We start from the raw sequence: 16,784 nt of genomic DNA on the forward strand, positions 1-16,784 counted from the left end.
TTTACAGATGTCTCTATTTTAATCCTCATCAATTGCCCTGTGAGGTAAATCTTATTTTATGTGTGAGAAAACTGAGATGGGAAAGAGTAGATAACTTGCCATAATCAGTCACCAAGCTAGAGATCGTAGTGCCTGCACTTGGATCCTGGCCTTCTGCCTTCCCCAAATTCCACAATAATGAGGGTAAGTAATTACTGGAATTCTAAATCATAATTTATCACTCATCAATATGGGCAAAACCAATAGGAGAAAAGATCCACTGGCTGGGAACTGCTTCTCTGGGCAAGGCGAATTGTTAAAAAATAACCGTGCCTCTATTTTCTGAAATAGAGAACAAACTATTTTTCCAAGTTTCTAATGACTTCCCATACCTAGTTTAGAAAAACAAAAACAAAACATTTTTGGAGGCCAAAGACGAAGAGGTCTTTCCATGGGAAATCACCTACATTTAGAATTGAAATTTGAAGTCTGTAACAATGTATTTAAATCTAGAAACTAAAAATAATAACAATAAATGGCATTCATTGATTAAAAGCAAATTCATATGAAATGGTGGGTTAGAAACTAAGGCTTTCTTTTCTCAGATGTTCTTTCAGATTCAATTTCAAAAGCAGTGATATCAATGTACAACATATTTTAAACAAAAGAAAACATACCATATTTTCCCAAAGGATCACCATCAGATTGGTAACCCTCAATTTTATGTTTTATAACATGTCAATTAAATCATTGTTATAAAAATATTAGAAAAATAAATACCTGTTTCTTATCTCGAATTGAAGCATCAAGTGAAAGCTGTTTATCATATCCAGTGAAATAATTTTCCTTTTCTGTTAAGAAAACAGTCTGTACATGCTGATACTCTTGAGCTAAACGTAAATTTTCTTCCAGTAGTTTTTCTTGCATTTCCTGAAAGATAAACATATATTTAATTATATTATTAATTTGTTTAAAGTTTTATATCATTTGCATTATCTTCAAGCATTCTATTTTATATTGTACAAAAATAACACAAAAAGCAAAAAAAAAAATGTTTACAGTGACAGCATAGTCCTCATTGGATTTAAGAATGTTCTTTCTTGAGAAAGACTTCTTCATTTGTCTTTTGAATCTGGTATGTGATTCACCAGAGTTTGTCTGACATCTCGTACCTTTCTATCTACTGTGCTATTCCTGGACTTCCCTCCATCATGCCATGGGAAGTTCCCAGTCCTGGGAACTGCTACCCAGTAGCCAAGAGGTCATCTTCCAGCATCCTGCCCCTTTCTCTTTCCTCTTGCCTGGTGCTCAAACAAGTAGAAGACACAATGGAGCTTAGAATTTGATCTCCAAGAAGATCAGAGTGTTGGCATTCACAGAAACATTCAAAATAGAGAGAGGAAAGACAAAGCATAGGGAATTCAACATTTAGAACCACCCAGGGATTTATTTGATATTGATATATTTTAGCTATAGTAAAGATTCGTTTTGCTTCTATGAACACTTGAGAACGTTGTTAATATCTTCTTCCATGATTAAAATATAAAATAAATATGTCAATTCCAATGCAAACCTCTTGGAAAATAAATCTCATCATTTCTCATCAGCACATCTATAATTTTATTTATTTTTCTAAATGTAGTTATTTCTAATTGTATTTATTCAATTATTTGAGGAGAGAAGGAAGAAAGGAGGGAGGGAGGCAGGGAAAGTGAAAGAGCCAGCAAATGGAAGACATCATTCTTTTTTTTTTATAAATTTATTTTTATTTGACAGATAGAGTTAGAGAGAGACAGAGAGAAAGGTCCTCCCTCAACTGGTTCACCCCTCAAATGGCCAGTACGGCCAGAGCTACGCTGATCCGAAGTCAGGAGCCAGGTGCTTATCCTGGTCTCCCACGTGGGTGCAGGGGCCAAGCAGTTGGGCCATCCTCCACTGCTTTCCCGGGCCACTACAGAGAGCTAGACTAAAAGAGGAGTAACCGGGACCAGAACTCGGCGCCCATATGGGATGCCAGCACTGCCGGCAGAGGATTAACTGAGTGAGATACGGTGCCGACCCCGAAAGGCATCATTCTTATCTCCTGGTTTACTCTCCAGTGCCTGCAATGACCATGGCTGGGCCAGGCCGAATTCAATCTGAGTCTCCCATGTGAATATTATGGACCCAAATAGTTGAACTTGCTGCCTCGCAGGGTGCACGTTAGCAAGGAACTAGATTCAGAGTAGAGCTGGAACTCAAACCCAGATATCCCAATATGAGATGCAGCTATCCTACCTGGTGTCTTAACTGCTGTGCAAAACACCAGCGCCTTCCTACAATTTTAATTTGGATGCATGCCTTCAGTTTTGTTGCTGATTCCTTTTATATTTCTTACACAAGACAATGTCTGGCTACTTCAAAAATATGGAATTTATCAATAGCTTTAAATATTTTCTAACACATTAGTCTAGAATTTCCTCTTGTGAAAATCTAGTCTAAAGAAAAAACTTTAATCATTATGCATTATATACAATGATAAAATTTTTTAAAACACATTAATTCAGGTCAATTATGATGAAGATAATGATTATATAATGATATAAAAAGCTATTGAGAAGAAATTAACATCTTCCTGTGAAAACAGGCATCCCTACAAATCTTTAAGTTGTTAAAAATATATTCTGATATTGGGATGTGCACAGAGGAAATGTAATTCAGCAGAAAATTGCCCATACAAATATTTCTGTATTTGCACACTTAAAGATTTATTAAGGTCAACAAACATATTTCTCATGAAAGTCTGGTATCCATATTGATCCCTGGTGATTAATAATATGTCATAGCTGTTCTTCATAAAGCTGAAATGATGAACTGAGAACCATTTTAAATGTCCTTGTCATAATTCTGACACAATAATTTAAAACTTTAGAAACTTCTGTCTAATAAACTTGCCTAAAACCACAGAATTATATTTATTAGGTAGAAAAAATTCCATAGACATTTTCCTTTGGTGGAAACACTTTTATTATGGCTACAATATTTTTGATATTTTTTCTTAAGATTTACTTATTTATTTGAAAGGCAGAGTTACAGAGAGACAGGCAGAGACATAGAGACAGAGAGACAGAGAGACAGAGAGACAGAGAGAGAGAGGAGACCTTCCAACCACTAGTTCAGTCCCCATTGGCTGTAACAACTGAAGCTGGGCCAATTTGAAATCAAGAGCTAGGAGCTTCTTCCGTGTCTCCTGTGTGGATCAGGGGCCCAAGTATTTGGGTCATCCTCCACTGCTTTCCCAGGCACAGTAGCAGGGAATGGATTCGAAGTGAAGCAGCTGGGTCTCAAATTTGGTGCCCATGTAGATTGGCTTTACCTGTTAAATCACAATGCCGGCCCCTGTTTTTTGATATCTTAACACTAATATTAAAATCCAGTCCTCAAGTGGTTGAGCTGGAACACTGATAAGTGTTCTCCTAGCGGCAGGAGTTCAGATCATTTTAAATTCTCTGTTTGATAAAACATAAGCACAACTGATATCTAAGGTATCCTAGAGCTCTAATACTTTTCTTCCAAATCCCAGATGGTTACTATAAACACTTGAGAAGAGCATTGCAAGAATTGTGGAGACTGCATTAAATCAATTTAATGGAACTTAATTGGGAAAATATTTGGTAACATATGCTTCGCTCACTCTGTAGTATCTAGGTTTTTTTCCAAATACATAAATTTAGAATTTGTGCTAATCAGAGCAGATAACAAGAAATAGAATAGTATAGTTATGCCAATGACTCTTCTAAACATGGTTACATCAGTCATAATATTTTACATTATTTCCTAGATATTAATATATAGAAGGATTTACAAATTCACTATCTATTCCTGAAAGTCAAAGACTTTCAGATGTAATAAAGTTTATGTTTTTTTTAAATTTAAATAGTATTCTTCTAACACTAAAAATGCTTTTTATATATAACTGTGATTCCATGGCACAATTCAGACTCATTTAAATTTTGCTAATAGTTTTGTAACCTGCAAATGAAATTGAGGGCAATGATCACTATTGGTGAACATACATGGGAAAAATAATGCTACCACTCGTGGAAGTTAAAGAGTTCATAAAAGGATAACAGTATAAGAAATTTAATATAGACAGAAGGAAGAAAGTCAGGGATACACCAAAAAGGTGAAAACAGAGAATGAACTAACAGGAAAAGTAAGATGACTTTTAAAGGCTTTTAAATTCAAATTCATGGGCCTGGCATTGTGGCCTGGTGAGTTGGAAAAGCAAGAGAGGATGGTTCAAGTGCTTGGGCCGCTGCATTCACGTGGGAGACCTGGAGGAAGATCCTGGCTTTGGTCTGGCCATTCAGACCATTTGGGGGTTGAACCAATGATGAAAGAAATCTCTCTCTGTGTGTTCCCCTCTCTCTTTAACTATGACTTTTGAATACATATATAAATCTTTTCTTAAAAAAATAAATTCAAATACAGCTCCATCTTATCAGTAGGATCTTTCTAGTTAAGATCTTAACTAAATGTGAACTTGAAAAGTATATTTTTGGCTTCAACAGGGTTAATGAGATATGTTGCTGGACTCCCCTGTAGGTTAAAATAATTGTATTCACTCCAGTTATTCATTCAAAGATTTTTATTTAATAAATAATGTCAGATCCTAAGATATAATGGAGAGCCTCAAGGAGTTCTCAGTTTTGTGGCAAAGATTTTTATTAAAAATCATACAAATGTGTAAGTAGAATAAGAATTCTGAATCTTTTGCACCTTTTGTTTTTCATGCTTATTAAATTTATCCAAAAGATCTATATAGTAGCATTTGTTCAAAGCTAGATTAACTATTCAATTCCTATGATTACTAAAATTTTGAGGTAACAACACTTTGGGGAGATAGTTTGATCAGGAGAAGAGACATGGTTAATGTTTATATTTTCAATATTACCTAGAATTCATTAGAGGAAATATTTAGCTTGATGATGGCTTGTGCACTAGCATCTCAAATTATTTGTTAAACCTTGATGCTTAGGGGATATTACATCTTCTTTTCTCAAAATTTTATTAGGAAATAAAGATTATATTAATAAGGACCTGAACAAAAATTTAAGGAAGGCTGAGACCATTACTTTGCTCAACTCCAAGACATGTTCACAGAGTAAGGTTTGCATAAATATGTGTACAGATTTTCAGTAAATAGATGAATAAATGAAAGAATGCACATGATACCAGTTTAAAAATAATAATTTTGAATGTTAGAATCACACATTTTATTTGACCACTTTATGAAATAACTTATCGCTTCTAGGCCTTTTGGCTAAGATCAAGTGTGTGTATGAAATAACCTATGGATGATATAATTGCCTATTATAATGATAATAGTATATGTTTATACTATTTGATCCTAGACTATCTGATAGTAAAACCTGGAATATATAAAAGAAATTCACACAGCATGTTTTTGCACTTTGAATTAATCTAAGAATGCACCACATAATCCAGGTTTAGCAATAGTTTTTGTTCTGACATATATCATTGACTTTCAAAAGTTATGCTACGCCCTTGAAATTGCACACAGTTTTTTAGGAGGGTTGCCTTATTAGGCAGTGACCAAAAAGTATTGATGAACCATTGCTTAAAAAGCAAACAAAATCCTCCCTTCCTCTATCAACAAGTGCTGAAAAATAAAGGCAGATCAAGATCCTAATAAATCCATATGGAAACTCTCCATTTTTTTTATCCTTCTTATTTAAAACCATGGATTTTATCCTGGACTTTCTCTCCATTTTCTATTCATATTTCTTCTTGTTCCCTTCTTTACACTTCCCAGTGGGTAAGTGATGAATAGGGAATTTAAAGAAGAGATCAGTGCTTTTTGAACAAAATACAAGGCTTTTGTCAGCTATTTACATGTAACTTTTCAATCCATTACTAAGAATTTGGAAATAATGGTGAACATTAGTTTATAGATTCCATACATAATAGAAAACAATAAGGGTTAGTTACCTTAATGAAAAAGAATACAACCTAGGACAGTCTTTATTGTAACAGGATGTAATATATTGACATAGCCACAAAGAAAGAAGAAAAGGATATGGTACTCCCAAAGAGGTTGATAAGCAGTGGAAGCAAAAATAATCTAAGGGCACAAACAAGACCATTGCATACCAAAGGAAACATGCCCACCAAAATAAAGCATTGTTTTTGGCCCAGTACATTAACTCCCCAAGTTCTAGAAACCATTCTGCACTCACCCTAATATTATTTACATTGTGTTATACTAGCTCCATTAAGAAGAAAACGGAAAGATTCATAATAAGAGTAGCAACCAACACTAGAAATTCCTTTCTATAACTAACATTTACTGAATTTTTCCTTGTGGGTAACTGAGATATTATATTATTATTTTTATTTTACAGATAAGGAAGACAAGGCAAAAGAAATCAGGTGAGTTGAACCATATCTTCCAAAAATAGCCACAGCAGTAGTTTCAATCCCACGTGGTTTGCCTCTTCATTTTGGAACGTGGAGTCTATTTCTCCTTCCTTGGTTGGTAGGATGACTTGTGACTTCCCTGGCTAATCAAGTATGGTGGGAATGATGCTGTGACTTCACAGAGTATCTGTAAAAATCACATAGCTTCTGTCTGGCACTTTTTCAGGGGAAACTCACCTTTGAAATAAGCTTCCATGTTGTAGGGTTCCCAACACATGTGGAGAGGCCATTTTGAGATCTCCAGCAAATACATTAAACTAATATGAGATGTTAATAATAGGAGAGGCTGAGTATAGTTTTGTTGTTGTGACAAATACACTAATATAAGATGTTAATAATGGAGGAAGCTGGGCTTGGAGTATTTGGGGACTCTTCCTACTATATCTCATTTTTCGTTTTGTAAAAGTTAAAACTATTCTGTGATAAAAAGTTTATTTTAAAAATCCCTGGCTCAGGTCTCAGCTAACAGCATGGTGAGTGACTGAGTCATTTGAAGGTGAATCTAGACCTTAGTCTTCACATCATCCAGCTGGTGGTCTGGATTATGTGAAATAGAGACAACCTGCCCCTGATGTGTCCTGCCCAAGTTTCTGACACATAGAATGATAGCAATCATAGTTATTTTACAAAGTGCAGTTTGGGGTGTCATATTCATCTTATCATAGCAACTGACACACCATGTCTAACGTCCAAGGTTCAACAAATGTTAACTGGAGGAGATGGGCTTTGCATCCGGACAGATTACAGATCCCACCATATTTTACCAATCCAGTATACTTTCTTCTTAAACACTATGTGATGTTATCTTCACAAAACCTAGTAACACTCAACAATCAAGTAAAATAACTGAGTTACCTTGTTCTGAGACCACTTCCGCCAAGCAAGTGTCTTCTTATAAATTGGCTAACTCAAACCTTGTTGGGGGCCGGCGCCATGGCTTAACAGGCTAATCCTCCGCCTTGTGGCGCCGGCACACCGGGTTCTAGTCCCGGTTGGGGCGCCGGATTCTATCCTGGTTGCCCCTCTTCCAGGCCAGCTCTCTGCTATGGCCCTGGAAGGCAGTGGAGGATGGCCCAAGTCCCTGGGCCCTGCAGCCGCATGGGAGACCAGGAGAAGCACCTGGCTCCTGGCTTCGGATCAGCGAGATGCGCCTACTGCGGCGGCCATTGCAGGGTGAACCAACGGCAAAGGAAGACCTTTCTCTCTGTCTCTCTCTCACTATCCACTCTGCCTGTCAAAAAAAAAAAAAAAAAAAAAAAACAAACCTTGTTGGTGTAGACAAATGGGCTACTAGAAGAAACCAGAAGTTGGTCCCCTTGGACAATACTCTTCATTGTAAGTCAATATGGACATGCTGGTTATATATAATCAGTCTACTGTATTTTTTAATCTACATGAATCCATATTCCATAAAATTGTGATGTAATCACTGGTAAGCCCCAGAGGCCTGCACAATTCTGGACTGCGGTTGGATGTGAAGAGTAATGCTATCCATTGAGACTTGTGGAGGTCCAACCAGAGACTCTTACTCTGGAAGGGACCCAAATCCATTAGAATTTTTTTTTTTTTCAAAATCTAATATGGACTAGTTACAAATGAGATTATAGGAAAAAAAAACTTGATCCAAATATTTTAGAGAGGAAATTATGATTAAAATATATGTGCTGTACACGTATGTACAGAAAATGTACATAATTTTCCACAAATCTCTTGTTGTTTATAATCATCATGGAGTCTATTATTAAGTTTATAGTAATGAGTCATTCGTCTGGACTCTCAGTTACTCTTAATATTGGCAGTTAGGTTCAGTTCATCAGGCATAAGGGCTAGGCCCTTCTTCCAATTTTGTATTGTAAGACAGTTGTCATCTTCCGACCCCTTTCTAATCCTAACTCTCCTGTACTGATATAATTATCTGCTGCTATTTCAGCTGATCTTCTGATGACCTGTCATCTTCTGATTCTTGATTATTAAATGTTTATTGCAGATAGCTCTTTGCTTCCTTGCATTTCATGGGAGTTCTGCTGGCTTTTGCTGCCATGTCTATGCTCTTTGCAGACTACGCCACCCTCACTTTAGTCTCATGGTTGGAAAGAATTGATTTCCTGCCAGAACCACCAGAAAACAAAACTTGTATTGCAGGTATTTATCGATCAATTCTACTCTAGAGCATCCTCACATCTAGCTTTTCATTCATCGGTTGATTTGTTTATTCAATCATTTGCTTAGTAAACCCAAAGTAGGCTTATTCTCCGCACCCAGCTCTTTGGCTAACCCAGGGAATGCAAAGAAGGGTAAGATGTAATTTCTGTTTACCAAGGATTGCAGGCTCAATGGGAGGAGGCAGAAGTGAAAGCAAGTCTATTCGAGGTACAGTGGAATTGATTCTACAAGATTCTACAAGCAGGATCAGAAAAGGCTTCATAGAAGAAACAATCAGTGATCTGAATCCTAGAAGAGTCATTTTATTTGTCAGGGATCAACGCTTTTCTACCACATGGGCCAGTAAGTATGTGAAGAAATCTGGGGAGTCAGGGAGTCAAGAGAAATGTTTTCTTTGGCCCTTTAGGACTAGTAGATTCCTGTTACTTCTTACTTGTGAATTAAGACTTTCAAGGATCTCTTGACTTTAAACTATTACTAATAGCATAAAAATGGAAACTCACATATTTAGTACCCCACTGCTGAATAGGATGGTAACTAAAGCTTGGTTTCCAGCCCCAATATTTCAGTAGTGGTCCTGGATTAAACCATTGATCCCATGCAATTAAATCCCTATGGCCCTTATCTATACCTTTGGCACATCTCTGCCAGCATCAGGCACTGGATTACTAGTTTTGCATAAGTGATGAGTTGTTGTCATTACAGCATGTATTAGTACTAAGACAGAGTCACAGAATATGCAGTGAATAGCCTTTAGAATAAGCCAGACAAGGGGTCTACAAGTCTCTTTGTGAACACTGTCAGTTCCAAAACATTCCCTTTGATTCATGGACATTAATATGAGGAACATAAAATTGCTTAAAACACATGCAAATTCTCTAACAATATATAGGACATGGAGAAAATGCTTACTAGGTACATTGCCTACTGTGTGCACAGAGGCACTATTATATTGCTGCTTCCATAAAAGCCATACACCAATTATTACAGAATGCAAGGGTTCTCCCTAGTGTTTCCAAGGAGAGATTCTGCAAGAATGACATGTGTCGATACCCTGAAGCCTCAGAGGAGCAAATAACTGTTTTAACTCCCCTAGGACCCACTTCTTCATCTGTGCTGCCATGGAAACCAGTCTCTTGTCCAACATGAATTCTCCTATAATTAGTGTTAAAAGAACATTCTTGATTTGTACAAGAACAAATCAGTCCTCTGAATCAAGACTGTTACATGCCTCAAACTCTACATATTATCATGCTTGACAAAATCACTGCTTTTCATTCACTCACTTATTATGAAGCAATTGGTACACACTAAGCTTTATGGGAGACCAAATAGCACCTATATGACACTGCTAGACAAAAGCCTGTCCTGTGCCAGCTGATGGGACAAGCTCTCCCACTGAGTCCAGAGCAAGTCTTCAGCTATCTTCTCCCACCCAGCACCCACGTACATAACCACACACGAGGCTCCTTATCTTAGCTCCCTGAATGGGCTACCAATTTTGTGACTACATTGATTTACTCAGAAGTTTGCTAGTGGATGCGACAGCATTGCTTCTTAGAACTCAGAAGAAATTCGTTGGATACTTGTGAATACATTAATCCTGCTTGCTCCTGATTGTCTCTGTTCATCGTACAATTTGGATCAGGAGTTGTTGATACTAACAGAACACATAAACAATTTCAGGATAGAAAGAGCTTGCAATCAGATAAGGGGATTTTCACATTCACAAGGGAACTACATTGGCATACACAGTAAGTGAAGGATAGAAGCTGTGTCCAGATAATGACAGTAGTTGAGAGATCACTTTGAGCAAACATGATGAGCAAAGAGATTCAGAGAAGAGTTAGCTTTTGAACAGATTTCTGAAGATATTTCAAATGCGAGGGTCTTTATGTGGCTTTGGCAGGGGAAATCTAGCTCAGAAATGCAGTTCCCTAAAAAATACTAAAAAGCACCTGCTTAATGTGGGTGTGTGTTCCAAAACAAGAACATTTATTTCCATTTTGACTGTGGTATTCATTCTGTAACAACTGACTATAGGAAAATCCCACACAAATGACATGCATATTAGCTATTAAATTTCTATTTGATTCAATTTTCTTCAATAATGTCATATCCCTTCAAAAGTGTTTGATGTAGGGGGCTACATTGTGGCATAGCAGATTAAGCTGCTGCTTGGGGTGCCTGCATCCCACATAGGCACCGGTTTGTGCCCCAGTTGCTTCACTTCTGATCCATCTCCCTGCTAATAGCCTGGGATAGCCGTGGACGATGGTAGAAGTTTTTTAGCCCCTTCCATCCATGTAAGAGACTCAGATGAAACTCCTGGCTTCAAGCTGGTCCAACCCTGGCCATTTTGGCTATTTGGATAGTGAACCAGCAGATGGAAGATCTCTTTTTCTCTATTTGTTTTTCCCTCTCTTTTAATATCTCTGCCTTTCAGATAAATAAACAAATCTTTTAAAAAACCTGTTTGGCAAGACAAGTGTCTGCTAATACTAACTGATAGAATAAAAAAGGGAGAGAAGGATCCAACATGGGAAGCAGGATACACAGTAGACTCATAGAATGGCAGATGTCCTAAACAACACTCTGGCCTCAGAATCAGCCCTTAAGGCATTCGGATCTGGCTGAAGAGCCCATGAGAGTATTGTAGGCATGGAAAGCCAAGATACCATGAAAAAGAAAAAAAAAAAAAGAAGACCTAAATGAAAGATCTCTGTGAGTGAGATCCCAGTAGAAAGAACGGGGCCATCAAAGAAAGAGGTACCTTTCTCTGAAGGGAGGAGAGAACTTCCACTTTGACTATGATCCTATTGGAATAAGATCAAAGTCAGGGAACTCTAAAGACTTCCATAGCCTTGGCAACTCATGACTAGAGCCTAGGGAGATTACTGACGCCATGAACAGGAGTGTCAAATTGTTAAGTCAACAACAGGAGTCACTGTGTACTTACATCCCATGTGGGATCTGTCCTTAATGTGTTGTCTAATGTGCAGTGATGCTATAACTAGTACTAAAACAGTATTTTTACACTTTGTGTTTCTGTGTGGGTACAAACTGATGAAATCTTTACTAATTATATACTGAATCGATCTTCTGTATATAAAGATAATTGGAAATGAAAAAAAAAACTTGGTGTTAAATTGGAAATGGCATAGAAAATTAATTTTTAAAAAAATATTATGTAGGATCTCTGTCTTTAATGTGCTGTACACTCTTATTTAATGCTATAACTAGTACTCCAACAGTATTTTTTTCACTTTGTGTTGCTAATGGGGGCAAACTGTTGAAATCTTTACCTAATATATACTAAACTGATCTTCTGTATATAAAGAGAATTGAAAATGAATATTGATGTGAATGGAAGGGGAGAGGGAGCAGCAAAGGGGAGGGTTGCGGGTGGGAGGGAAGTTATGGGAGGGGGGAAGCCATTGTAACCCATAAGCTGTACTTTGGAAATTTATATTCATTAAATAAAAGTTTAATAAATAAAAAAAAACCTGTTTGGTATAGCTGATTATTGAAAAATTTTTGTAGTAAGAATATAAAAATCAATGGTACTTAAATTATATCTTTAATTTATAAATTAAAGTACAAGATTTAATGATTACATTTCACAAAATACATGGTAATGTCTTAGAATAATCCCTGACACATGGCTTGTCTTTGGTTATAATAATAGTAATTTTCTTAAATGTATTTCTACTTAGAAATATTTTTAAGTTTAATAATACTTTTCTTGGATATTGTTTAAGGTGATTAAACATGAGTACATTTACAGCTTATTTATTTAACTATTGCTATATGTTATTGTGATTTAATTAAAACATGTCAATACTTTCAAACATATTTTAAAAATATGCTACTCTTTTCATGGTATTATATGAAAGACTGTATAACCATTTTCTTTCCATGGGTACCTCCTGATTTGAATAGTTTAAGATTTAGAAAGGTTTCCTATTTACTCACATTTTAATGATATACATTTCTACTTCACTGGTGGAAAAGGCTGATCAGTCACAGAAAGGTCAGTTAACACTAAATAGACCCTTTCTTTATGTAATTACAAAGAATAATATCTTTGTGCTGATGGTACTGCACATCGAGTGGGTGATGTAGAGAATTAATGTGCTGCCTTGTTGGCCCATGGGATACAGATTCCAATACAATAACCACAACTTATTCTAATTATGCAGCTTTAAAAGGTCATCAGCAAAAAGAGTTAGGGAATTATCAACCAACTTTATCATAAAACAATAATGTACTATATAAATGCAGAAACCATAAGAGCAGTACCTGGAATCTTCATTTCAAAGACAGAAAAACTGATCTAAGGTTCCAGGACTATATTATGGCAAAAATTGAGTAAATTTTTGAAGAATAAAAATACAGCTATTTTGTAACTTGACAATGATGCAGTAGGATAGCCTAAACTCATAGTTATAGAAAATATTTAATTTTAGAAAATATGATTATTTAATGTCAATTCCATTATTACATCCATTTGATATCAGAATTCAAATGTTCTTTTTAAAAATCTATTTGTCATAAAGTCATCCATAATTATATTATATAGAAAACAGATAAGTACATAAAGTAGAAAATTAAGGCCCCTCTTCAAAACCATGGTCCTCTCTATTCCCAAAGATAGCAAAAACTCTTTTTATTTTTTTGACAGGCAGAGTGGATAGTGAGAGAGAGAGAGAGAAAGGTCTTCCTTTTTTTTGCCATCGGTTTACCCTCCAATGGCCGCTGTGGCCGGCGCATCGTGCTGATCTGAAGCCAGGAGCCAGGTGCTTCTCCTGGTCTCCCATGCGGGTGCAGGGCCCAAGGACTTAGGCCATCCTCCACTGCCTTCCCGGGCCATAGCAGAGAGCTGGCCTGGAAGAGGGGCAACCAGGATAGAATCTGGTGCCCCAACGGGGACTAGAACCCGGTGTGCCGGCGCCACAAGGCGGAGGATTAGCCTGTTAAGCCATGGCGCCGGCCTCGATAGCATAAACTCTTTAGGGCAAGTTATACAGGAATAGAAATGTTAAGAACATTCTTACATTGACAATGAAAAAACAGAGGCCACGGTAGTTAATTTCTACCCAAGACTGCACATGAAGAGAGCAATATCAAGGCTGGGCCAGCCTGACTTCAGTAAAACACCCTTATTTGGGTCTAAATCAGTTATGAATATTTGTGTGAACTGCAGGGTCCTTAAGTTTCAGGACTGATGTGTGTGAATGCTGTAATTTTTGAATATCCTCAAGAATGACACCAGTCTTTCAAAATAAACTAGATATTTGGGGAAACAATTTAACATCAAAGGACACATAAAATGGCAACTGATGCTCAGTTCCTAGCACCAGTGTTTCAGTAGTATGGGATTGTGGGGTCAGAAACATTAGGTCTATTGTCACAGATGTGTCAAGTGTAAGAATTACAGTAAATAATTTGCAATTCAATAAAATATTCTTAAGGGTACCCTTATTACTATTCTTTTTTTTTTTTTTTTTTTTTTTTTTGACAGGCAGAGTAGTTAGTGACAAAGAGAGAGACAGAGAGAAAGGTCTTCCTTTTGCTGTTGGTTCACCCTCCAATTGCCGCCGCGGCTGGCACGCTGTGGCCAGCGCACCGCGCTGATCCGAAGGCAGGAGCCAGGTGCTTCTCCTGGTCTCCCATGGGGTGCAGGGCCCAAGCACTTGGGCCATCCACCACTGCACTCCCGGGCCACAGCAGAGAGCTGGCCTGGAAGAGCGGCAACCGGGACAGGATCGGTGCCCCGACCGGGACTAGAACCCGGTGTGCCGGCGCCGCAGGCGGAGAATTAGCCTACTGAGCCGCAGTGCTGGCCAATTACTATTCTTACTCTATTACTACTATCCACCTGATAGAATTGTTCACATTTGAGCACCATCCACATCTTGCAACATATTTCAAGCAGAGATAAGATCTAAAGTACCCAAGGCAATTTTCTGCAGATACAATCAGCTCTTTGTATCTGTGGTTTCCACATCCATGGGATTCAACCAACTGTGGATTGAAAATATTTGGAAAAAAAAAATGTGTTTTCTGAACACGTAGAGACTTTTGTTGTAATTGTTCCCTAAACAATAAAGTTACTATTTATACAGCATTTATATCATACAGAGGACTTCAATAAATCCATGGAAAACAGAGTTAAATTTATTTTGAAGCAAAACATTTTTAAAATATTTGCATAGTTTTTTTTCATAATAAAGTATCTTACAAAAACTTTTTGATGACCCTTATATAAGATATTAGGGATTATAAGGAATCCAGAAATTATTGAACACATATAGGATAAGTGTAGATTATATGGAAATACTATACCATTTTATACGTGGGACGTGAGCATCGGTGGATTTCTGTGTCTACAGAAGTCCTGTAACCAGTCCCTTTCAGATACTGAGAGGCAACTATGATCATCTTGGGATGTATTTACTCTTTAAAACAATAATTCCAGTATGGAAAAGATCAGATTTTTTTTTTCTAGGCCACAGATCAGCAAACTGTGGCTCTCCAAGCAGATACAGCCCATTGCTTGCTTTTGTAAATAAATTTTACTGTAGCACCATCACACACGTGTTTATGTCTTGTCTATGACTGGTTTGGCACTGCAGTGGCAGAGTTAAGTAATGCCATAGAGACTGAGCAGACTGCAAAGTCTGAATTCTTTCAGTATTCTTTAATGTAGTAGTATTCTGAATAACAAAGTTCCAGTTTAGACCTCTCATTCGAGATGTTCATGGGCTGTACTTATGCCAACATATAAATAAAGACAACTGGAAAGCTTTAAAAAAAAATTTCAAGGGCTGGCGCTGTGGCACAGAAGGCTAACACCCTGGCCTGAAGCACCAGCATCCCATAAGGGTGCCAGTTTGAACCTGGCTGCTCCACTTCCGATATAGCTCTCTGCTATGGCCTGAGAAAGCAGTAGAAGATGGCCCAAGCACTTGGGCTCCTGCACCAACGTGGGAGATCTGGAAGAAGCTCCTGGCTCCTGGCTTCAGATCGGCACAGTGCTGGCCATTGTGGCCAATTGGGGAATGAACCATCAGATGGAAGACCTCTATCTCTCTGCCTCTCTGTGAAACTCTGCCTTTCAAATAAAGAAATAAATCTTAAAAAAAAAAAAAATTCTAGCAGAGGTCTATACTAAGAAGACAGACCCAATCAACAGTAGCTTGAAAAATGTCACCAAGACCATAAAAATCAATGAAATATTGGTGAGCTGCTTAGTACTCTCAAAATGGACTCAATTGAACAATGTTGGCAGAACTCTTAAGAATTGATCGACAATGCCCCCAAAAATCTACGTTGTGCCTTTTTTGATCACTTATGGATCATGTAAACCTTGGATATAAGGGAGGTAAAAGTCTGCTCATGCTGCTTCTGCTCTTAGGATTTGTGTTTTGGCAGTCCAGAATCAACTTTATGTTGTCAAGCTTAAGTTTAATTTTGCCAGTCACATAGATGTCCATTCATTTATGGAAGAGCTGAGTAAAATGTGGTGGCTTTCTACTATGAAAGGCTACACAGTGATTAGAAGAAATGAACTTGACAGACATCATAGTAACATTGAGTGCTCTTTAAATGCAGTCCTGACTGGAGGAAGCCAAAAATGTTGATAAATGTAGCACATGGGGAAAATTCCATTGGGCAATTGGATAGAAACAAGATTTAGGAACTAAGTGGGGGAGGAAACAAATTAAGAGTTAACATGTAGAAGATATAAGTATATGTGATCAACAGTGACACTGATCTCTGTTAAAATGATTTAGTGAATGCACACATCTACTTCTTTCAGGTTTTTCCATATCTTAAGATAACTTATAAAACTCCTAAAATAGGGTAAATCAAACTCTTCTGTACATACATTTCTGCAACAATAGGTTTCATTGGGAGCATGGCTATAAGATTTACTCTATCAACTAGCCATGGCCAGAGCAAATGCAGGATTAAAGAAATCAGTCAACATAACTAGCTACCAAATTCATGGCTGTTTCTTTCTGTGCCTTCTTTTTCCCTTTTTGATGTTGCCTTATTTCAGTTTCTTTCTTATTTCCCTTTTATATTTCCTCTGGTTTTTCCTCTTGCATATTCTTTAATATTCTGTCAGGCATAAATCATGCAACTGTCCA

At 37.2% G+C, this 16,784-nt stretch overlaps 1 protein-coding gene across 1 annotated transcript in view; it reads right to left on the reverse strand.

Annotated features, from left to right (window-relative positions):
• CCDC178 (coiled-coil domain containing 178) overlaps nt 1–16,784 on the reverse strand; it is a 440,915-nt gene that overhangs the window by 157,108 nt on the left and 267,023 nt on the right. The window contains exon 17 of the mRNA XM_062200025.1: nt 760–909. Within this exon, the coding sequence (XP_062056009.1) occupies nt 760–909 (150 nt within the window). The remainder of the gene's footprint in view (nt 1–759; nt 910–16,784) is intronic.

Source organism: Lepus europaeus, chromosome 9 (genome assembly GCF_033115175.1).
Source record: "Lepus europaeus isolate LE1 chromosome 9, mLepTim1.pri, whole genome shotgun sequence".
Taxonomy (NCBI): domain Eukaryota; kingdom Metazoa; phylum Chordata; class Mammalia; order Lagomorpha; family Leporidae; genus Lepus; species Lepus europaeus.